The sequence below is a fragment of the Camelus bactrianus genome, chromosome 8 (assembly GCF_048773025.1).
Source record: "Camelus bactrianus isolate YW-2024 breed Bactrian camel chromosome 8, ASM4877302v1, whole genome shotgun sequence".
NCBI lineage: Eukaryota > Metazoa > Chordata > Mammalia > Artiodactyla > Camelidae > Camelus > Camelus bactrianus.
Genome location: NC_133546.1, coordinates 51,046,051 through 51,072,621, shown reverse-complemented (window position 1 = coordinate 51,072,621; position 26,571 = coordinate 51,046,051). Strand labels below are relative to the sequence as shown.

The 26,571-nt window shown below is 32.3% G+C and overlaps 1 protein-coding gene across 3 annotated transcripts in view; it reads right to left on the bottom strand.

The window, feature by feature from the left end:
* ASCC3 (activating signal cointegrator 1 complex subunit 3) overlaps positions 1-26,571 on the bottom strand; it is a 301,513-nt gene that overhangs the window by 243,554 nt on the left and 31,388 nt on the right. For all 3 annotated transcript variants that reach the window (XM_074368581.1, XM_074368580.1, XM_010965191.3), the window contains exon 4: positions 20,390-20,949. In XM_074368581.1, the coding sequence (XP_074224682.1) occupies positions 20,390-20,949 (560 nt within the window). The remainder of the gene's footprint in view (positions 1-20,389; positions 20,950-26,571) is intronic.

Sequence of the window (26,571 nt, the reverse complement as noted above, 5' to 3'; positions counted from 1 at the left end):
TATAAATCTTATAAAATCGGTAAGAAAAAAAGAGATAAAATGGGCCTAAATAAGAACTATAAATCTGTTTCCAAGAAGAGGTATGCAGAGGTGTACTGAGGGTTTGTGAAACTACAGAAGAAACATGAGAAACATACTTGTATTACAGCTGTACTCAAAGAATCAGATGCAAAACAGTATTTCCAAGTAAAATGCAATTTTGGTCATGTTAATGTCCTATTTGAATCCTACTTCTCAGCTTAGTCAAAAAGCATTGAACAAATATATTACTTAATCTCTAAAACAGGCTTTAAAACAAATAAAATTTGAATATTTATAAAAGGTTTGTTAGTTCCATTCTGTTTCCATCTAATCAATAAAATACTTCATTAAAAGTCAGATTATAGTAAGTCTATCTGAAGTTCCAAAATGACCTCTTTCAAATAAGAAACCAACTATTCTCCGTATCAGTCAATGGGCATTATGAAAACTAGCCAGTGATACACAGTAGGCATAATATCTTGATGTGAGTGAGGTATCTTTTTGGATAACAAAATGGTTCAGTGGATCAAGGGTTTAATCTCAATATCGAGATCACCCACTAAAGCTGTTCTTCAGAGACTGGCTATGGCTCTGTCCTGTTCAAAATTTTGTCAATAATATATAAACTGGAAGACATATTAAATCAAATTTGTTTAAGTGTTAATGTAGGATATGATAGAATCAAGATTTTTAAATTTTCTAAATAGTATGATATAATTTGGCCAGACCTAAAGAGAAGTAATAGAGATAAATATAAAACCCCACAATTAGGTTTAAAAAGCTGCATACTTGTGCGAGATGAGGAAATATCATCCTAGCAAATAAACAAATAAATTCCTAAGAAAAATCCTGTAAGAGTAGGGGATTGGTTGTTTGCAGGCTCAAGAGGAATAAAAAATGCAACGAAGGCTAGGAAAAAATTTGATGCAGTAGTAGTAATCTCAAAAACTCCATTTAGCATCTCAAAGGATACTACATTGATTGAACCATGAAGTGTTGAATTAAATTATAATCCATACTTTAAAAGAAGGTTACAATAAAAAACTAAACCATAGAACATGAAAAAAAGTAAAAATAAGATATATCTATGTAAATTTTTCCAACAGCAGATCTGTTAGTATCTACTATCCAATCTAAGTGAAGGATACTCAATCATAGATTTGACAAAGATAATGAATATTATTCTGGCCCCATCTTCCTCAATGCATCATTCCACCTTGCTAAATATTCCTTATTCTTCTTGAAATATACTTTTCCTTTGATATCCTCGACACACCATTCTTTTAATATGTATCCTACCACTCTGGCTGCTACATTCCTGTCTCCTCTCCAGGCTCACTTTAATTATTAAATGTTGGAGTTCCTTAAGGTTTAATCCTAAATTTTCTCTTACATTCATTCACTCCATATTCTCTCTGGAGCTGCTCACATGCAAGCCCTTACCTTCCACCAGCAAGCATAAGCTGAAAACTCTTAAATTCACATATCCTTTCCAGATCTCTGCTCTGAGCTCCATTTATCATCTCCACTTGGAGGTCTCAAGGCCTTCCAGAATTCTACACGCTCAGAAGTATCTCTTGGTTTCCCAGCGCTTCACCCTTTTCTAAGTGTTCTCTATTTCCAAGAATGGCATTGCCCTCCTAGTTACACAAATCAAAACTAAAGATGCATCCTTATTACCCCATCACACCCAATCCTATCCATCACCCAATTCACTCTCAAGATCTCCTGATCTTAATTACTAAACAGATTTCAAGACTTTCCGCTTGTCTGTGTCAAGCTCCCTAACACTTACTGCCTGTACCACAGGTTTCCTAAATGGTCTTTGCACGTTGATCCAAAACACATTTCAATCCATTCTCTACATAGCAACCACAGCAGATTTTATGAAATGCAGGTCTGATCAATGTATACTACCTCCTCTCCACCCCTTGTTAGCAAACTCTCCAATAGCTTTCCTTGTTCTAAAGATGAAGTATTAAACTGAACACAGAATCAGAACCTCAAAACATCACAAAGTGCTAAGATTCAAAAATACTGAAGTATATTCAATCACACTGCTCTGACTTTCTAGAATACAAATAATTACTAGTAATATTTCTATTATGAAAGTTTTTTTTACAATGTAACAGTTTTATTATATGGGTATAGCTTATAATCAATATCTACATTTAATATAATAGTTTTCTCTGAAAATGTTATTAAATGAATGGTGTTTCTGAAAATTTTCAGTCCATTACAGAATTTAAGAAAATACAGATTAGGTATAATCCACTGATACCAACAATGCTCATATTTTTTTAAACATCTTCTGTGCAAGTGCATTCTAAGTCAGCAACCCACTCATTATTTTATACTACTCCTTGTCAGTCAACTTCATAACTTAGCAAACTTATAATATAATAACTAGCAACACACAGCAGTTTAGCTTAGGAGAACATCAACCAGGGCTCAAACCATGAGCCTACTGTTCACTAACTTTAGGACTTTAGACATCTTCTCTTAGCCTCCATTCACGTGTATGGTGGGAATAAGAGTTCATACATACCCCTCAAAGGGCTGTGATGAGAACTAAATAATGTACATAAATGTTTCTGACACAGTGCCTTACATATAATAAGTAATTAACTTTAGGTGTTTAGTGTTATTAAAATAAATGAATTACAACCAAGTAAGAGAGTAAGAAAAGTACAAAAATAATTTGCATCATAGTGAGAATGACAACAATACCTAATAAGTGTACACTACTTATGTACCAAGCAAGTAACTGTTTTACATCTAAAGTATATATTTCCACAGTCTCCATCTGAAGAAATATTCAATGAATATTTGCTAAATAGACATTATACTGATGCATTTATTATTTAAAAGCAACCTTGATAGAATAATAATTCAAAGAAAACATCACAAAAGTATGTAATATTCAACTATCACTTGTCAGGAAGTAAAAGAACAACACATAAATACTAACAAACATATCTGATATACATGTTCAGCATTTTTTTTCATGAAAAGTGTGCTCATGATTGTAGCATGTGCATGCAGATATTCTAACTCTAATTTCTGCTGGTACAATCATTCTTGGTTCAATGGTGAAATTAAATACAATATACTCTAGTGCTCTGTAAAAAGGAGCAATAGGTTTAAAATCATTGCTTCAATTAAAACTTTAATCACTGGTTAGATCACAGCTTCCTTAACCTTCCTGCCAACCACCAGTATGTCTTCATTTCAGTCTGTTACATACTAGAACCAGATGAATCTCCCTTATAGTCAGCTTTCACATATACCTTCCCACGCAACTACAATGGGGTCATCTAAGCTCAGTTTGGAAGGGACCTTAGAGGACATCTAAACAAAGCTTCCATAAAAGCAATAATTACTGCCAAGGGAAGCAGAATAATAGGGCAGTTGAGAACATGGGGTTGGATTCAGAACTAAGTTTATCAGTTCAGTCAATTCCTAGTTATAGGACTATGGGCAACTTTCTTAAGCTCTCTAAGCCTCAGCTTTCTTGTCAGTTAAAAGAAATCAGCACGATGTCTGACAACAAGTGCTCAATAAATACTTATTGCTGTTATTGACATTTTTTCCCTGGCTAATGAACATCTAGCATACTTCTACCAGCAGGAAACTCTTATAAGGCAACTCGTGCCACTGCTAGAGAATGCTACTTGTCAGGAAATCCTTCTGTATATTGAGCCCAATCAGTCTCACTGTAGCTTTCATCTATCACTCTGGCTGTGGCCTCTGAGATTACAGAGAATGATCTCAGTAACATTTCTACAAGACAGCCCTTCAAATGTTTGAAGGTAAGGCCAAGTAAAGTATTAAGCATACTTCACTCACAAGTCCTCTCTTTCCCAGGTAAACATACATCAATTCCCTACTATCAGTCATATAACTTGGTTTCAAGATGATTCTTCATCCAGGTTCACTTAGAAAAGTAACTTCTACTGAGCCTCTTTTTAAAAAAATGGCACCCAAAACTTAACATAATATTTCAAATACAATTAGATCACAGAGAAAAAAACAACTCCTGACTAGATGTTAAACTTTTCTAAATATAGCATAAGTTGGTAACAACATCATACTGTTGGCCCAAACTGGATGTGTAGCCAAGTAAAAACATTTGGTTTTAGGTTTTTTCCACATAAATTCCTAGAAAAGATTCCCATATCCTGTAAATATAGCAATTTCAAATGAATCCCTTATAAAGTTCATTTTCTTCTTGTTTCTTCTTTTTAGTCTTTTGAGAGCTTTCTAAATCCAGAATCTGGTATTTACCGTATCAGTAAACACTATCAGTGTTGAGTCTATCTTGAACACAAATTCATTAACCATGCCTTTACACTAATTTTTGATTAAAGTATGGAGGACAGGACACAAGTTTAAAATAAAACAAACAAACAAACAACAACAACAACAAAAACCCTGCAGGATGACCTGACTCCAAATTGGCAATGAACCAACATTTTGGGTAAGGTTTTTCAATCAACTATTAACTCCATTAACTGTATTACTCACCGGCTGACATTTTTCTATCTTGTTTGTCTAATTTAAAATCTTCACTATCTAATACTGTAGCCACTAGTCAAATAAGGCATTTATATTCCAAGTAATTACAATTAAACAAAATTTAAAATACAATTCCTCAGTCACATTAGCCACATTTCAAAAGATGAACAGCCAAATATGCCTGGTGGTTACCATGTTAGAGAGCAAACAGAATATTTCAATCTTCACAAAAAGACAGCACTGGTTTAGAAGATATTTTGATTCTACTTAAAATGCTCTCTTGAGATCTAGATAGAATATGTTTATATAGCATAATCTATCTAGTTGCATTATACAAACTACTAAGTTAGATATTTTTTAAAGCATGTCATAGATTTACATTAGTTTATTTATTTTTTATTTCATTAAATTCTGCTCTTTACATAAGTTAGCACATCCATAAAAACACACAAAGAAGTCCTATACAGAGATACGCTGAAAGATTATACTAAATTGCACATTTCTCATTTTTATTTGTTACCTTTTCCAACTTTCCTATCATATTAAAAATATTTTATTTAATCAAAAAAATTTATTTTATTTTTAATACAAGACAGATTCTAATTTATCTTTTTTTTAACTTTTTGTCTTCTAAGGACACAAAGCATCACTAAATTATAAATAAAAATAGGTTTTCACACATTAACCAGATTTGGAATGAACACCAGAAATTATATACACCAAAAAATTCCCTATCATGTAGATAAATCAGCTGATAACTAATAGTTAAAGGACCAATGATCAGACAATTTAAACTTTTCCTCTATCAAATCTTATTTTTCAAATTAAAAACTTTTTTTTAATCAAACATGATTTAACCAAATGGGAATCATGCTAACCTAAGAAAATCTTATCACTGAAAAGACTATTTCAGTAACAGTAATATTAATAATTATTATTAGTTCATAAGAGCAATAAAGTGTTTTAACAATTCAATCATTTGAGTTAATAAGCCAATTCCTTGTCCTAATATCTAATTGGGACTAGTTAAGAGGGATGAAGATAAAATAAGTACAGAATGTCCATTATTTTCTTTCCAAGTAGAAGAGCCATGGATGGCATTTTTGAACTAAGCTAGTTAGGAAAAGCAATAGCTTGTAAACAAATTTAAAATTTGCTTGAGCATGTAAGTGGCCACATTTACAAAATGGAGCAAGCGAGTGAAGTATTACTTTTCAAGTAAGCTTATTTCTTTGTATATCAAAAGAAAATGAGCATTTTTCACACAAAGCAATACCTGTAACTTCTGAAATACACACCTAATATTTGAATGAGAATTATTTGTTATATTTCATCGTAGATTGATAATATGCAAGCAATAATGTTTAGTCTCTTTCCTTATTGGCACAGAGAATAAAAATCACAGAATTTATCAGGGGACCTTTCTATCTGGGAGATTTGCAAGGCACTAAACTCTCTATACAGAAATTGAATCCCTAAAAATACTATACTACACATCACTTTTTTCTGGGTATCAGTGAATATATAAAATGTATAAGTAATGAAGTTATGAGAATCAGGTACTCATATAAAACTAGAGACAGGGTTAAATGTACCAAAATACACAAAATATGTGTAAGGCTCAACAACAGTATAAGTAACAAGTTTCTGGTCTGAGGTCTTTCTAAAGAATTTTTCTTTTTTTCTTTTTTTTTTTTTTTTTACTTTCTTTTCTTTTTTTTTTTAACTTTCTTTTCTTTTCTCTTTTTTACTTTCTTTCTATCTTTTCTGTTCAGTTTTTTTGGGGGGGTCCTTTTCTTAAATCAAAATACTTAAAAGGGCTATAGTTAATTTATTCTTATTAACACAATTATCATGATTAATTTTCCATTACCTTGAGCAAATTTAAGAAATCAATTTTAACCCTAAGGAGAAAGAATAGTCAAATAAAATGTTTATTGGTCACTGACTGTGCGAGTCCAATTGGCATGTACATTCTATATACTGAATTTATTTATTCTACTAACTTTCAAGTTTTAGAATGTTTATAAACAGCAAAACCCTTAAAAAGTTTGCCATAATAAAAAATACGATGATCCTACAAGAATGATCAGTTATTTCTCTAAAATAGAAAACTAAACTAAAATACATTTTACTTTTAAATTTCTTCTTAAAACTATCTTGAAAAGATCCATTCCCTTTTATGCTAAAGATATGAAGGAGATCATTTTCTGAAAACAAGTATCAGATGAAATTAAGATGAAAAAGAAGATATGGCACAAAATTCATGCTTGAATCCACCTCCTCTGGTAAAACAAAAAGAGAAAAACCTAAAAGACACATCAAACTTAAAAACAAGAAAAATATCTCCCTGGATGAGAAACAGAGAAGGGGGAAAAAAAAAGGTAAAACACCGAGTGGGGCTAAAGAGACAAGCTGGGCTCCAGTTCTGGACAGCAAGGCTACAAATCTGGCTCCTGTGGGATAACGGGATAACCTAGATGAAAAATGTTCCAAATAAAGTGAGATGTAGAGCTAGGCTTAGCTGAAGCCAGTGTGTACATGGGGCTCCGCTGATCATGAGAAGAGGCTGAAAAGAACTCCTACCAAAATGATACCTGGGGCCACAACTACTATAGGAATCTAAGACGGGAGGGGGAGAAATGTAGAGGAGAGAAGCTACAAATCAGTATCAGCGTAAGAATTAAAATTCCCAAACATACGAAGAAACGTTAACTAAAAATGATAATCAATTTAACATCAACATGAAACTTAAGTTCATTCCAGTAGAATGTAATGTGGAACAATGTAAACACTTTCAATCATGTACTACAATGAAGTTCAAAGAGATCAAGAAGGCAGTTGCTTAAAGTAAAAGAATTTATGAAACAAAAGAGGATATATTAGAATGTTCTATCTTTTCTGCTCAATTTTTCTGTAATCTTAAAGCTGCTCTTTAAAAAGTGCACTGATTTTTTAAAAAATATGATAAATGATTCCAGAAAAAAATAATTTTAAAGTTATATCAATCAAGGTGATTATTCTCTTACTGCTGATAAATATTTGTAAAGTTAAAGAATTACATACACTTGTGGTTTAAACAAAAACTACCTAGTAAAATGCCTTACATATAAAAGATGTTTAACAAATCTTTGTGAAGGAAATGAGTAAGTAATGAAAAGAGGGAATTAACAATCAATATGTGTAGGGTCATTTTCTAACAGTATTAGTTATCAGGTCATAAAACTGAATTCTCATTGGGATCTATTTTATTGTTCGGATACAATAAATGGGGCTTGAGGTCACTCTATACTTTGAGTATTTCAAATGTTATCATGATTATTATTGATAGCATAAGAAAACAAGTAGTTGTAAACAGATTAAAAATTTAAAGAAGAAGCCCATTTTCAATGTGAAACAAATACATTTGTTATAACTGGGTATAACTACAAGGATATCATGCTTGTCCCAATGTCTTACTTATCTGAAGATCGGAAGACTGCCAGATGTCTTATTATTTAAAACTAACACCTGCTACAGGAAAAAAAGCTGAAACGTATGTGGAAAAAAAGCTGAAACGTATGTGGAAAAAAAATAAAGGGAAGAGCAACAAAACCAAAAGCTGGTTCTCTGAAAACAAACACTTCTCTATCAAAAATGAGAAAGTAGAGAAAAAACAGACAGGGGCAACATAACTAAAAACTACCATAAAAAATTTTTTTTTGTTTTTTAAGAAGACATGTATTACTTTAGAGCGAAAAGCTTGAATACTCAGATGAAATGGCTAATTTCACAGAAAAATGTAACTGTCAAACTTAATTTAAGAAGAAATGGAACATCTGAATAAACCAACAACTACTGGAATACCTGAACTGGCAACTAATGTCTGCCCTCCAAAAAGACACCAGGCCAGGCAGTTTTAGAAGCGTACTAGCATCAAACTTTCATAAAGGAGATAATTGCTTTCCTATAGAAACCTTTTAAAAAACAGAAAAAGAAAGGTCCAGAAGTTATAATATTTTATGAAGTCAGAATAACCTTAGGTGTTAAAACTGAGTAATTCACAAATTCTCTACTCAGGCTAGGATTCTAGGCATAATAGGAGGATCAAAACCCCCTGAGATGCACCAGTGCCTATCCAATAAAGTCCCAAGAAAAAGAGAGTGTGTTCTGATTCTCATAAATGAAATTAAAACAAATCCATGTATTTCCCTTTTTAATTTTACCAAGATATGCATTTTAAAACTTGGAGTTGCATCTTCACCTCTACTGTAATAAACAGCATACATTATGTATTACATTAAGCACAGTATCCAAAGAAAAACTATATTCATTTCAGGGAATGTCTTTCTTTGAGATAATGAGTAATTTGAGATTTGCATGTGAAATGAAAAAGATGTGCATACTGAAAACGAAGAATAACCAAGTATGATAAAAGAAAATGTTAACTGAGTAACTCTGAAAAAAGTTTTGAATTAACAGTCCACGTGGAACTGAGTATCTGAATAATTACACAAAGTAGGTATGTTATCCTAAATTGTAAATTATTCTTAGTTTGATTTGTGATATAAAAAAATTATTAAATATTCATACATTCCAAAAGTCTTAACAAAAGAAAATAACCATGGAAATTAGGACAACATTTATTCAGTATTTATTTTTCTCTCTAGAAAAATGTGCTATGCAAATTGTTGCTGCATTGCAGAGAATTAGATAAATTATATTTTCAGAATAACTAATGCTCATTATTTACAGGTACTTAATCTAACACAACACTTTAACGAAGCTAAAATCAAGGTCACTTATCACTTAATAAAAACTACTTGGAATGTGAACACTATTTATTCCTGACATACTATAATTAATTAAATGTATAGTAAGTAAAGTTAAAGCTAGGTACCATTGTATATTAAAAAGCTTACTTTACATTTTCATGCACTTGGCAAATTGATAGCTTCCTTGATCCTTAAAAAGAAAATATGCTGATTTTAATTGCCGTAGAGAAAAGAAATTTACAGCCATCATATGTATGTATGTGTGTGTATATGTGCACATGTACATACAAAACTGAAGAAATTAATGGATTAAATTTTAAATATTTAAATAAACATTTACAGCAATTTCTAAATCTAATAAAGTTATTTATGTTTACTGACAACTAAAACATTATCCAAAAATGTTTTTACTCATCTCAAACACTACTGAAACACAGAAACTTATTCTTTATTCTACTAATAAAATGTATTTATCTTATTTTTCAATATTGATACATTGATATCTCTCTCTATATAAAATCCATATGCTCTTCCAAATTAGTCGTAACAACACTCATTAGAGCAAACACAATTTTCTTGCCCATTCTACTTTTAAATACATGTATGAAAGTTCCAAGAGAAGGCAGCTTAAGAAAGCAAGATAATGGGAATGGGTCGATTAAACTTTCTTAGATTTCCCGTTTTGTTTCCCAAACCTACTTGACACATAGTAAAGAACGAATGAATGAATGAATGAAGTGAGCAAACAGTGCCAAAAACATTCATAAGATGCAATGCATGAAATATGGCAAAATGTCTTACTCCTTGAACAATCATTGTAAGTTTAAATTAACATGTTAATATCTTTTCTTTCAAATCTGTAACAAGATGATATATAACCCCAAGAACTCTTGGGGTTGAAAGGTGTCTTAAAAGTCCCCAAAATCCAAGCCTATACAAATTCCAACAAAGTGATCATTCACCATATCTGACTATATCTCCAATAAAAGGTCTCATTATTTGCCAAAAACGCTAATTATATTTAAAGACAGAAAATTAAAAAGGTATACGTGAGCTGAGATCTGTCTTCATGTACTTTCAGCCCCAAGGTCCCAGTTATAACTCTTTGGCCATCATCCCTCTTCAACATACAGAGCTCAAACATTCTGCCCATCCTTTTATCCCATAATAGCTTTTTCTTGAAAAGAATCACCAAGTGTTCATCATAAAATATTATTTCCAGTTCCTTTCACTGACCTGATCACTCTCCTCTCTATGCCTTCTGCAGGGGATTTAACTCCCTTAAAGTGTAGGGCCAGGTGTAGCCTGTAGAGCCCAAAAATGAAATGAATTATCACTACCCATGTATGAGACCATACTCCTTTAATAAAAATTGTATCGTTTGCTAGGTACATAACACTACTTACAATAGCCAATACATATGGAATATTTACTTTCTGCTAGGCATTAATCTACATGCCTCAAGTGCTTTTATCTTATATCATGTATCTTCACAGTCCCAATCTATATGGTAAGTCTATCACTTTCTCCACATAACAATTAAGAAAACTGCCGCTTAAAGAAGTGACTTGGCCAGGTCAGTTCATAAGCAGGAGATCTAGGACTCATGTATGTGTCTAACCTAAAGTCCATGATCTTAACCTATTTGAATTTGCACTTCCCATGGCTGACTCACACTGAATTTAGTTTTTTCTAATGCTACTGCTAAACTAGATCTTCCTCTCAAAAATGAAGTGTTTCTGGTTACAAGTATATGAACTTATATTTATCTATTTTATCATGTCATATTCAGCCCATCACTCTAACAATCTAAGCCATAAAGAAGGGAATAAAAGCAACATTCCACCAAGATAAAGAAAAAAATACAGCTAGTGCTTTCCCAATACAGACTATAAAACTTAAGAGACCTGTTATAGCAGGTGAAACACTTCAACTATCTTGTCCTTTCTTAAATTTTACATTCAGCTAGAAGTAAAACAAATGGTTCTTGAGTTTTCCTCATAAAAATTTCATCTCTTATAAAGTAAAAATAGGAATGAATAACTTAAAATGGCAGACAATGTAAAAGTACCAAGAATCTGGGGAGAAAATGGCTATATCAGTTTAGAGTATGCAATATGGACATACTCAGATATGTGCCTATAAATTAAATACAGAGAAATGATACATCTGATTCAGATAACATTCTACCTAAAACTAGTGAGACTAAAAAGTAAAAAGATCAAAAAACATGGAAAGTTCAATCATGTCTTGGGGATTGCCTTTCTGAGAATACCAAAAGAAGATTTATAAATGAAAAGATGAATAGATTTCCTATTTGAACACTTAAAACATCTGCAAAAATATTTTCATCTCATTATAAATTCTTAATTAAAAAAAGTAACTCAACTTCAAATGAAAAATTAGCAATTCTCACAAGAATTCAGTAAGTGGCCTACAGATATATGGAAAAAGTCTTTAACTTCAATAGTCATAAAAAAAATGTAACTGAGGGTTAAAACAGTGAGATACCATTTTGCCCCTACTAAACAGGCAAGTTTTTTTTTTTTTAATGTATAATAAACAGGATTGGCAAGAACGTAAATACAGGGATACTCTTACACACTACAGGTAAAAATGTACACTGGTAGATTCCTTCAAGAAAGAATTTTGTCAGTATTTATGGATGTAAAACTTTCACTAGTAGGCATATATTCAAGGGGAAAATACGTATGAATAAATGTACAGCATAAGTCTTTATTTCAATGTGTATAATAGGGAAAAGCTAGATTTAACTTACATCATCAATAGCAGAGTATTAATTTAACACTAGAATATGATGAAAAATATATACTCTGCAGCCATTAAAATTATTATACAATAATTGAGTTACTATGTTGAATACCTAAAACTAACATTACATTGCAAATTAATTATACTTCAATTTCTAAAATTATACAATGTATTGTATATCTTATTGTCATAAAAATACACACAGAAGTGTTAAGTAATAAAAAAAAGCATTACATATACTATATGACCCATCTTTTAAAGTGCTTAAATATTTTTGAAATATATACTCCAAAATACTTGCAGTGGCCATGACTAGATGGTAGTGAGAGTACAGATGGCTCTTTCCTACATGTCGTGTATAAGTGTGGTCTAAAATTTCTACAATGACATGTTTTTCAAAACTAGCAAAATAAATCTGTGTTTTAAAAAAGGTAAAATTAAGAAATGAAATGGCATAAAAAACTAAAATTTCCACCACAATCCTGAAAAAATTAGAGAAAAAAACTAGATTCTAATAAAACACTATAGCTATGCAATAAGCCATAAACTGAACAAATTAGAGGTACACGAGAGGAAATATGGTGGCAAAAACCACAATAAAAACAAGTGTATTTACACATGTATGTTTTTAAAATCCATAAGAAGTGTCTAGTAGGTTAAATCTCTAACAACAACAACAACAACAAAAAAAATCCAGGCACATAAAAATGAGAGAAATAACAAAAAGAATTCTCTTATCAATGTTTGAAGCAAGGAAATAAAACCTGGACACGTTCCTCCTCAGGGAAGTCAGAGAAGCAAGTCCATCCTCACTTTGCATGCATCTTCTCCTACAGACACTATTAGCTTGAAAGAGCAGAACAAATACCACAAATATCGAATGCTACCTGTGGTAATGGAGAAATTAGTAAGGAATCACCTAGCTTCTTCAAACAAACAAGTTCAGGTATTCAGACCTTGATGAATCATATTCCAAGATTCAAGAACTACAGATTTGATGTAAGAGTCACTGCCATCTTTGAGAAATACTGAAGGAAAATAGAAGCTCCAGATGAAAGCAAAATCCCCCAATTTGAAAAAAGGATAAAAATGATGTGTTGTGAAAATTATTTAACTATAAGCTTAATATCAACACATGTAAATGGAATGAACAAAGAACAGGCTTCATAAGTAAAGGCATGGCAGAATAGTCTTAATTCTTATTCCTGAAATTATTTAGTTAGTTGTTCTTAGATTGGAAAAGCAACTGAAAGTCTGATACCTTTGAAGACAAGATGATGAAAGCATTCTATGTGTCAATACTGTTAGATCTACGGAGCACTGAACAACTGCATCCAAATTGTTCAGATAATAAATTAATGTCAACATAGAGGAAAACTGAAGGAATTTTACCCTTAAAAAAAAAAAAAGACTAAGGAGGAGAAAATAAAACTGCCATCACACAGTCTAAAACATAGTCATTTAAAAGAGTAGACATCTATAACTTTGCTGCCCCACGTACAGATACAAGACTAAATGGTAGATGTAAATGGAGTAGTTAGCAGTTCAGCACAAGTAATTACAAGAGGACTATTCAAGAAAGGAATAAGATGTCTCTTGGAAAAACTCTTCACTAGAATAAATAGACCATATTATATGGGCACCATTTGGATATACTGGGTGGAAAAATTCTATGATTCTAAATATTCTCTAAGTCTCAAAGTATAATTATATCCAAGGCAGATCTCCAGTCAGACTTGGGGTAGGGGAAGGACTCTTCTGATAATTTGATGTAAAGACTACAGGCAAAGCAACACATATTCAGTCCTCACAGCTGAAGGGACACTATTTGAATTCTCACCTGGTTGAATTTGGTGTCCTTATAGTTCAGCAGTGCTAAGACTACTAAAAAGAATGTACAACACCTAACAGATGGAAAACCTTTTCATAAAGCATTAATGTTAATCATTCAGCTCAATAATATTTTAAATTCCCTACTCTGGGTACCTAAAACAACACTGTAGACTCCTTGCCAATGTAGTATACATATTAAATCAGTGGTTTTCAAAATGTGATCTGGAATCTCCAAGATCCTTTCTGGAGGTCCAGAAAGCATTACAATTTTTTGTTTTAATATCTAATACAATAAATATCAAAAGAACATACTGGTAAACAACATAAAGAAAAGCTCTGTGAGGTCCTCAGTAATTAAGAGTGTAAAGGAGTTTTGAAAACAGAAAGTTTGAGAACCACTGTATTAAACCATGCTAATTACTCTACATCAAAATTTCAAAGGATGCTGGAATCGTTTATCATGCAAAATATGAAAACGAATATATGTACGTATATGTATGATTGGGACATTGTGCTGTACACCAGAGACTGACACATTGTAATTGATGATACTTCAATAAAAAAGAAAGGAAAAAAAAATCAATTATGCAAATAAGTCCTAAAAAATATAGTCTTCCCTCAGTAGATAGTCTAACCAAGCAAGTTCTACTTTTTAGGATCAGGCACCTATCCGGAACAGAGTTGGGTTCAGAAACGAACTTGCATGAGTCAAGTAACACCATCTGCATAGAGTTAAGAGATAACGCTAACAACAAATACCAAAACACACTTGCCATAAAGAACGAACACCATGTGAACAAAAGCAAACTTTGATATCAATACAACTCAAATTCACTTTTACTAAGAACTCTTTACCGAATTGCTCTATCAATATTTATATCAATATTAATAACTCTGCAAAAGTAGCCTTTAATAGTGAAATACCAAGAAATATGTATTCTCCATCTCCAACATACCTCCAATATTCTCAAGTGTTTTTCTATTAACACCTTTTTTATTTTACCAATTATTGTTAAAATCAGAACTCACTTCAAAAACTGAATTCAAAAAATTTTCTTTAGAATATTGAGACTTCAAAAAGCAAAACAGAACAAAAAAGTAGTAAAAATAATTCTCTGAATTAAGACCTAGCCTTTAAGAATCATTTTATTAATCACTTGAAACATCTATATGTAATAAGGCATAGATAAAAAATTATTTACTGATGTATAAGATATACTCTCTAATAAAACTTTGGTATGTGCGAATATATGCTCTTCATTCAAGTGGAAGGCAAGAAACTAACATTCAAGAACCTATAGTTTGTGAAACATTGTGCTAGGTACTTTGTATATATTACCTTACAAATCCTTACAGCAACATTGTGAAACAAATATTTCACAAATTAGGGACTGAGGTTCCTAAGGGCTTAGTAATTTGTCCACAGTCAACAACAGGTAAACAGACAGAATTTCCTTCAAAGAGCCTTGTCGTTAGAATCCCTCTCTCTCTTCAAAGAATTCAATGACATACTGGATAGGAACAGTGGGCCATACTGGATAGGAACAGTGGGCCTATTCTGAGAAAAAAGCCCCGGAATTTCTACTAATGTCTTGCTTTGTGATTTTAGGAAACAAACTGGGTCTCGGGTTCTTTTCCTTCCTTTTTTTCATCCTTATACAGAAGATAACCATCCCTAATTCACAGGCCTGTGAAGACATTGGTTGTGTCAAGGAAGACAGCCCGGTCCATGTACACATAACAAACACACAAAACATGGTAATTTTGCTATTACTAATACAAGTACTTTCTAGGGGAAAAGTTTCTGTTGAAAGTTCTGTAACTATATGATCCCAGCAGGACTAAACTTATTGCTAAAATTCTGGTTACAGAACAGCAGCAGCAGGAAGATGTCTGTATCAATGATGAATGAGTCCTGATTAAGAAAATAACCTGGAATGTTCAAATTTTATTTGCTTCTGGTGTTGAAATGTACTAACTTTAATAAATATTTTTTAAAGTAAATAAATCTCAAGAGCATAAAGACTTAAAGACTCTAGCCCAATCAAATTCTCAGGCTTGATCATAATGACTATAGCCTTAATAGACAAATTACTAGGAGTCAGAGTTTAAAAGGAAAAAAACCCTTAGGAGACAGTAACTTAGAGGTGGCAAAGTAGGGAAGAAAAAGATGGTACTGGGAAACCTAAGAAGTGGGCTGTTTTGCTAGTTCAACACCCACAAAACCACAGAATTACTTTAAATGTAACTAATCTCCTGCAAAAATCTTAAAACTCACCTTTAACAGGTCTCAAGGTTTCATCCTTTCTCTTATTTCAGCCAATTCTATATCTGGAACTCTCTATAAAGGACAGACACTATTTCTAAAGAAACTGTAAATCAGAGTAAACGCCAAAGTTTCATCAAATTATTTTAAATGCTTGATGTTTCAAAGAAATAAATACAGGAAAATGTACAGATCTACTTCTTGGCAAAGAAAGTACACACAAGAGTCAGGATGTCTGAACTTCAATCCTAAATTCACTTTTATTCTACAACCTTGGGCAAATTTCCCAACATCTTTGTAAAATACCTATCTTCAGTAAGCAATAATCCATGAGGTCAACAAAAGTTTTCCTTAAAGTACCAGCAAAACAGAGGTACCAAAACTGAGGAAAAACTTTTTTAAAGAAGCTGATGTTTGAAAAAGACATCAACTTAACCACAGTGGTAAAATGAAATTTTATTAGACTCTTATATTTGCTTTAGTATTTTTTTTTTTTTAATCACTAGGGGAGGGGAGGAGAAATGCCTCAGAGTATAACCTTTTCAGCACTTAGGGTCTCTAACAGTTTTTAATCCAGCATTATCTACCTCAAAGCATGACTGTGGAGGATTACATGAAGTGATGCACATAAAGTACTTAATATAATGCCTTACTGAATACAGTAGGCACTCAAATGTAGCCATTATTATTATTACTATTGTCATCAGAATTCTGTCACTCCACGTTTCAAACTAAAACTTCTGTTACACCATGTTTGTGGTGTCATCATACACATACACTTATTATTCACATGCTTCCAACACTAGTTCAACAATAACATAAGGTCTTTGGAAAAAAAGACTTTAAATAGCCAGCCCTTAAGAACAGCTTTACCATCAGACATTAAGTCAATAAAGTAAATTCAGACATGGGAAGTCACAAGATGAGGAACAAAAATATCTTCAGCATAGACACAGTTTTTCATATATTTCTCTTAAGTTATATGTAATAAATAGTAAGTTTTTATGATTCCGCTAAATTTCTGGAGGAATAGCACAAAGCATGGTTATCCAATATTTACTATTCCATAGTCAACTAAACTTTAAAAAAATGGAAATTATGCTATGACATAAATTGATTACTCTTTTAATTATACTCTTCCATGGCTTAAGAAGGAATTTAAAAGTAAATAGACAGTACAGCATACCCTAAAGTGACAGTAACAATGAATGACTGTATTGAAACAATATTTTTCTACTGAAGCATTACTTCAAAATTATAAGGAACATTTCCTTATCAATACAATATAATTGCAAAGAAAGGGATCTAATAAATAATGAACAGTCTATCTTGTAAAAAAAATTATCATAATGATTGTTTGTTTTCATTCATAGATTTAAAAAAAAAAACACTGATGGATGAATCATTTAAAACTCTACTTCTCAAGCCACTGGGAGAATGTGAAATATGCACCTACATGTTAAACTGTCCATTAAATCCTGGATGAAAAATCACTGAACCAGACCATACAGGAGGTATCTACAGGTTTTAGAGTGGCTTATAATATACCTTAAGAAGGTGTACAAGACCTTATCTTATTTGGCCCTTACCTATTTTCCCACCTTTGTCTCTCATCACACACCCTTTGCATCCCTCAGTGCAGAGATTGCACCTTTCTAAATACACCATGTTCTTTTTCACATTTAAAATATGTTCCCTACTGTTTTCTGGTCCTCTTGAAGAAGTTAAATCTAGCCATATTGCAAGACTTGGCTGTAGCTTAAAGTCCTCTAGGAATACTTTTTCTACCATACTAACCCCTCTAAAGAATCTATGACCTAAATGTGATCAACAGATGAATGGATAAAGAAAACGTGGTGTGTATGTATGTGTATATAAACACACACACACACACACAGAGGAATATTTCTCAGCCACAAAAAAGAATGAAATAATGCCATTTGCAACAATATGGATGGACCTAGAGATTTTCATAAACTGAAGTAATCAAAGACAAACATCATATGATGTCATTTATATGTGGAATCTAAAAATTACAGATTTCATTTACAAACCAAAAATAGACTTATGAACATAGAAAACAAACTATGGTTACGGGGGGGTGGGGAGAAACAGATTAGAAGTTTTGGATTAACAGATACATATTACTATATATAAAATAGATAAACAAGAACCTACTGTATACTAGAGGGAACTATGGTCAATCTCTCATAATGAGCTATAATGGAAAAGAATCTCTAAAAAATGGAAAAGAATCTTTAAAAAAATACATGTATGTATGTACACATATAACTGAATTGCTTTGCTGTACACTTGAAACTAACATTGTAAATAGACTACGCTTCAATAAAAAATAAGAAAAAAAAAGAATCTATAATTGGATCTTTTACACCCTCATTTTCTTTGTATACAGTATCATAATATCTATGGTTTTGGGGAACACTTATTGACATGTCTATTCCTACTAAATAATAAATTCCCTGAGAGAGAATCTGCTATCTTATTCATCCTTTCATGTTCAGCAACTAGCACTCTACCATGTGCTACAATGTATGAAGAATACATAGATGTATGAATTCAGTTTGACCTTGTAATGAGGTAGATTATGAAAAAAATCTTGAGAATTAGAAAACGTTCCCCTTCCAACAGTCAGATTCAGTTACTCAAAAATTGTGGTGAAGAACTATGAAATACAAACTTTGCTCTAGATATTCTGAGGTTTAAAAAGAATAGTTTTATGGCTCACTCAGAAAAATAAAGTTTCCATTAGTTTGATGTTTATAAATTTCAGTTTACTATAATCATAATAGCAAAATTGCTATGTATTATAAGCAAATACCAGTAGAATTTTCTTTATAAATCACAATTTTTATAACAATAATACTATCTTCAGAATGTCAGAGAAATTCATATATAAATGTGGACCATACCTGATATAAATTAAACCAAGTGTAAGACATTCAAGGTAAATGAGACTGATTAAAGAATCAACAGCATGATTACTTATTTTGAAACTAAAGGTAATGAGCATAATATCCAACAATAGTATGGGTTTAGTCCTCCAATACCTGTTTAGCTAATTCCCTAATTTTCCATTGGGGGGGGGACTCGATTTTTCCCCCCTACATTCCTGATACTTCATATGACTTTAAAATCCTTAATTCCAATAATAATAAGAAAAATAATCACAACTACCATGTAATAAGTACTTATCAAATGCTCCTTGTCATTTCACATATTGATATCTCATTGAAGGCTTACAACAATTCTATAATCTATGTATTCCTGTTCTCTTGAGAGAACCCAATAAGAAAATAGCCTCTAGGGGATTCAATTACCTAAAATCTCACTACCAATAAGTGGGAAAGGAAGGACTTCTGATTTCATAGCCTCTGCCCTTTCTACAACAATATGCCATCTCTCTTAATCCTTCATCAAATATGCTGCTCATCCATTATTAAAATTGGGTTGGCATTATTTTAAATTTATAACAGAAAAGGAATATAATGCCGGTACTGAGAGCAAAACTGAACTCTTCAAGATAAACTTTTCATGTGACAGTAAGATTAAGTCATCATTTTGAATAACAACCAAATGAAGACACAAAAATGAATTAAAAAGTTTTCTCTGTGTGATATAAGAAACTTACAAAAGCACAGTCCTTTATTAAACAAGTAATATTAAGTAGTCCAGTTACTTCTAGATCAGTCTGTTTTTCAAAGCTTATTATTTCAATCGTAGAAACTAGTCAAAAATACTTTTCTAAATCAGTAACTCAGTATATAGATAAAATTTCTAACTTTTTGAAGTTTATAATCTTTTCATCAAAGGTCTCAGAAATATAAAATGCTGTACAAATACTAACAGTTATTTCTAGATTAACCACATAATTTATCAAACTACAGGTTTTCACTTTTTGAAGAAGGGACACTACTGCTTATTACAATGTAACAACAGATTTAACCAGAATTGTCCCAGTAACCAGGACATGTGGAGACTCCAACTATTGCCCTAGGCTCTCCCCATATTCATTATACTCACAGGCCTCCTACAACAACCTAGTGGAAAGATATGCATGCCTCCTACGTAAAACCATGTGGCCACATATTTGACTACCCTAGCACAACATTAAAGACGTACTTTCTTTGCTAGGCATATATGTTTTAAAGGCTATTTCATTAAGATAAGTCACATTAAGATAAAACTGCAGTAACTTCAACTATACCTCATCCTGAAGTTCATCACCACTTTTAACAGAAGCAAGCATATCGTATAAAGTACAGCAAAGATCTTCTACTCTTGTTGCTTCGGCCATTTCACTTAAAGTTGCATTTAAGTACTTCTCAACTTCACACCACAAAAAGGAGTCGTTTGTTTTTTCCACAGCCTTGAGGTCTGGGGTGGAATGCTCCTGAAAATGGTCAGCCAGAAACTTCTTGTAATCCAAGCTTATTGTTTTCTGAGATTCACCATTTATTGGCAGCTCGTCCAAGTGGTCCAAATCATGCATGTCAAAAGAAAATGCTAAATTTTTACCAAATAAAATTCTATCATCACATTCATCTGTTGTCATCTGGACAAGAGCAGTAAGGCTGTCTTCACAAAAATGAGAGGTGATTCGATTAGTAGCATTACAAGCCGCAGTGGCAGACGATGACGGAAAGGGACCAAACATCTGTCTGATAGCCTTTGTCTCCTTGTGACCAACAGAGTCCCTTAAGTGAAATGTCTTGAAGAGAAATGCAGCTGCACTTTCAATTGCTTCTTTCCCATGATCCATTCCAACTATTCGAAGACAAAAGAAACAGTTATTAGCTCACATGGTTCACGGTTCAAGTTTCTCTTTTCAAAAAAACTACTACAAACATTTTTCTGAGTAAATTCAACAGCGAAAATATACTGGTATTTTGATATAGATATTGACATAGAAAGAGAGAGAGAAAGGGAGAGGGAGAGAGAGAGATAAAAGATAACCAACTTAGGAACAGGAACATCCCTTTAAGGCCATTTCCAAATTCCTGATGAATTGTATTAAGTAAACAATGCACTATCAGTAAATATCCTATATCCAAGCACTGAAATTACCTGTAATAACCCTTTACCTCTTTCTAAAAACAATTTGAGGCATTAGCTAAAACTTATTAAAAACTTACTTAAAATGATTTGATGAGCTAGCTAAATAAGTAAGTGAAAACAACTATCTGAACACAGACTTTTGGAGCTGGAAGAAAGTCTCACAAATCCACAACTTTCTTTCCATGTACTGTAAATCTGAGATGGTAAGAAATAAATTTGTATAGTTTTCACTCAAAAAATTTATTACATAAATCAACTATACTTCAATAAGTAAGTAAATAACTAAATACTTCCAAAAAAAAAAATCCTGCTGTTGAAAAGAGGCCAGAAGTAAATTCCTTATCAAAATAAGAGGAAGTAAAAAGGAGCAGCTCCTAATTTCTCTAACACATTAATTTCTTATATCTGACTCTCTCTAAAAGGAGAACCTGTATTTGTGTGATAGAATCCAAAGAATTATTCCTAGAGCAGGAAAAAAAAAAAAAAAGAATTTCAACCTTTTAGAAGGCCCCAAAAGTCAATGTGACTTAACTAAAGTAATACTGGTAAAATTAGTAATAATATAATTAATACCATCATCTTCCTGAAACCATGGCTTCAATTATATCATTAATCACAAATCTTAAGCAGCTAATGATGTAGCTTGGTAATTCAACCTAAACTCCTATACTTTGTTTACAAGTCACGCCAGGAGCTGACATAATTCTTTTTATCCAATTTTAGTGCTCCAGCCAACAAGAATTTCTATCTTAGGTCCTGCCCTAGTCTATGCCTATTTCCATACCTTCATTTAATCTTCCCCAAGGCCTCTGATTATTCAAATTCTATCCGTGTTTCAGAATCCAGCTCAATTGCCTCTTTCAAGGTGATTACAACACTGTGTACGTTGTTGGGTCCCCACATTGTTAACCTAGCCCAAATTAGTTGTCTCAACAGAGATTTAAGCTGTTGAATTTAACTGAACCCAGGCCTCAGTGACACCAGGCTAGTGTTTTTACATTATACCACACTGCCTCAGTAACTTTTTATTGTATCTGATGTTTACACGTGTGTAGATTGTTTGAGTGAAGATAAGAAACTTTACAATGTATCTATTATTTAATTCTTCAAGTATAAAGACTACTTTTATAATTATAAAGAACCTATAAAACACCATCTAACAATTTTTTTTAGTATTTAGGAGGATACACAACAAAAATCTTCTATAAATAGTACTTTTTAGTAAATTAATTCGATAGCATTAGTGCACCTTTTACTTATTCAGTCTATATATGATGCTTGGAGAACTTAAGTTTTGGATAATTTAGGGACTGTGATAATTCTACAGATAATTCAACAGGGTTAGGGATACTAAAGTGTGAACAAAAATGGTATTCACATTTACAAACTCATTCTATTATCTAACATTGTAAATATGTATTCTTTGGTCTAGATATCATTTTGCATCTTGGAATTTTCCTTAAACAACGTACTAAAAACTTTTACATTAAAGTATCTCAATTCTTCCTAATAAAATTATCTCCATCTTATAGATACTAAAATACAGACTCAGAATTAAATTTGGGACAGATCAAACAGCTATTTAGTTATTAAGCAAGAATCAAATAAGTTTCTAACTCATAAACAAAGTTCTTTCTACTAAACCACATGGATTCCCTGTAAATTCCTAGGAAGCAGATTTATCTCGAACTATCGTTTAATAAGGAAATAAACAAATAAATAATCATCATCTTAGGAAATAAAGTAATAAATGAAAGAATAGTCTTAATTTATTACCAAATGTGAAATTAATTTAAATATCTATTATTAGCATACTGGTTAAATTATGCTAAACCATATATTACTTTCACTATATATTGGATCCAAATATTTTGCCACAAAATAACCTCCACAATATATTAAATGGGGGAAAAGGTAAGTTATATGTCCATTTTTGAAGACAAAGAAAATAACTGCAGACAGAAATATCTGCAAAGATTAAAAAAGAATTTTCTCAAGGTTTCATATTTTTGAACACTGACTTACAGCTATAAAATTTCAGAAAAAAACATACAAATGCTTTTAAACTTTTAAACCTAGTTGGGTAAGGGTGCTTCATATATGTTACTACCCTTGCTTAATTACAAACTCTTCTTCTGCACAACCTACTCAACGCCATCGTTGAGTCGGGTTGCTAAGACTGGACACCTGTCCACACCACAAAGGTGTTCCTCTGAAGTGAGTCTCTGTACCGCGTTACTTGGGAGCCTGGGAGCCAATTTTTGAGAAGCATTAGCAAACAGCATTTGTTGCCACTGTTAGCTCTCCAAAAAGAAATAAACTATTCATTTTGAAACTAACAAACATCTTAGGGGTCGAGGGGTCCTAAGACGCAACGACCATTCCACTGCCTTCCGGCAACTGCACACGCTTGTCTTCCAGCCCGGAGCCGAGACACGCTTTGCGGCACTCCGTCCGCATGTGATGACGTAGCACCGTGGGGGACTGGCTGTCAGAGGACCCCCGATAAGAAGGCAGCCCAGGATTGGAGCAGAGAACTGAGGGCCCGAGGAGGGTGGCAACAAAGGAGCCACCCCAACCCACTAGTACAGCACACCCAATAAGCGATCTTCTGGTGACTGAAATATATGAAGGGCGTTTGTAAAACAGAAAGTATCTGAAGAGAATGGATGCAGTCAGGTGTGTGACTTATCAAAGGTCTGGGAGGCCCAACCCGACTCTCAACAAAATGGGATTAGAAAGAAAACCTAGAGAAACCTAGCCGCTTCTTTGCTTCTCCATCAGCTGGCCAAACCTGTACATAAATAACGGGCTACACCGAAAGGGACCGGAAGGCCGGGGAAAACGCGCCGTGGTACGCTTCTAGGGTGGAAACTTGTAATAAGTACCCATGTTTCTGTTTTCTTACACAATATATCCAAAAATTGAACTTGTTAGATTAACCGTGAGGATCGTGTTCACAAATAACCTTTTTTAAAAAAATTCCTTTTATAGTTTAAGTACACTTTAGTACCATGTCATCTTTTAAATGATTATTAGGCTTAAGTTCTTTGGTGCGTTATTTGCTCAAGCTTTTTCTTTCACACCATTGACTGTGCTAATCTTTCTGATAGGAATAGGGATTTTAGGAAATTTAGTTTTGTCCTCAAAAGACTCAGCAAAGAATAAAATATAATCAATTGACTAAAGTTTGAATGAAACTTAAGATCTCCAAACCTTTAAGGAAGCCCATCTAGTCATCTACCACTTGAATATCTAATTTTCTATCCATAAAACACTCAAACTATAAACCAGAAAACTGGTTCTACACACATGGCACTTCAACTGCAATATATTTAAAAAGATGCCTTAAAATGTCACTAGAACACTTTTTATTAATAATAAGAACTTGCCCTACCTGCTTCAGTTATATTGAGAACAAATGAGATGTGAAATGTAAAAGTGTAAAGATATAACCAGTAACAGATTACTGTAACATTATAAGTATTTTAAATCAGAGCTCTGTGATGAACACAATCTTAAATCATCCTAAACACACAATTTACTTTTACAATTTTCCTTTTGACTGCAAAATATTAAGAATTAAAAGGTTGTAAATTATAACATTTTAAAATTGCCTACTTTAAAAAAGGGTAAGTAGGAAATTTCAATTGAAAGTTGAATAAAAATATCCATCAACTGCATCTTTAATTGCTGAATATTCCATTTAAAAGTTGTCAACAAATGGATTCCTTTATCAGTTAAATCTTCAATGTGTAGGAGAAAAGTATTTCACAAATATCTTCTATACTTATAGTTTAATACTGAAATGTTCAAAGCAGTCAAATTTATCTTTTCATTTTATGCCAAACTTTAAATGTCCATTTTACCCCAACACCTGATCTGCAACTGTAAATACCAAAATATTATAACCCTGCATCAATGTTACCTTAAGCTCATCCCATTTGTGAAAAATACCAGCAAGGCAAGCAAGCTACTATAAACATTTTATATTTGATAAGAGATTAGCTAACAGATTTAACTGATAATTACTATGATTTATTTTACAAATATGTGAAAATACTTGTACCAGCACGTTTCATAGGACAGCACTACATATAAAAAAGCACAAAACTAATATTCAACTTGAACATATACTATCCCATACCCTCATCATTTTTCCCTCTTACATATTTGCCTCCAGTGCCTGTTAATGTACTTTTTTCCTAATATATTATCTAAAATTGTCACGTGAGTTATAAGCATTTTCCTCATTTTACAAAGAAACTCAGATACAGAAAGGTTAAAATAACATACTAAGACTCTAAGAGCCAGGGAACATTTTTTTTTCTTTTTGCATTATACTATCTTTCAAACGATCACCAAATTATCAAACTTATGATGTAACACATGTACACATTTTTCTTATGGTTTTTTGCAGCATAAACTGAACAATTTACATGATATAAATTTAAAATTGCCTAAGTAATGCAATATAATGAGTTTCATTTATTCTAGAGAAATTATAACTGTACATCAAAGTATCTCCAAAACCTTGCATTAAGTAGGTAAAGTATTCAAGAAATGTTCTACTTAGTAATTTGAAGGAGTTGCTTAAACGTTAAGATTATCTCTACACTGATATAGAAATTACTATCTTCAGGGTGAGCAAATATTTGGTAGAGAAAAACACTAATACAAGAGATTGAAAACAGACCAAGGTGTATTTCTCTGCTTTAAAGTCAGCTTTCTAATTTTACATATATACATTATAAAATGTGAATACTCATCTTAAAGTGTATACTTTATGTCAGTATTCAGTCACTGTATTACCACTTCAACTACTAAAAATCCTACATCAAATTACAACTTGACTTCCCAAACAATGAAATGGCTAACAAAAAAGTTTTGATTTTATATAAAAGCCTTTTATAATACAATCATACCTTTAGCATCACTAAGGAAACATCTCTTAGCTCACTGACATTTAACTAGCATTTTTAAATTTAATTCCAAGGGAAAATTTTTTTTAAAATAAAGTTCACACTTGAGTGTTGCATCCATTTATCAGGTGCTTAGTAACATTATACATACTTGGTAATACTATAAAGAAAATTAACTACAAACTTAAAAATGCCTCTACCAAAGAATGCCATGTAATTTCCTTATGCTTAGGGAGTGATAATAATTTGTAAATGAAGAATATACTGATAAGCTAAAGCAAACTGTGAAGAGCTGATCCTATTTCTAACTCTTGCCATTGCTACAACAGCTATTTAATTTACAGCTTTTTGCCATGTCCCCAAGTAATGTGAACTGCCTGCTCATACAGCTGTTAGATTTGCAGTTACC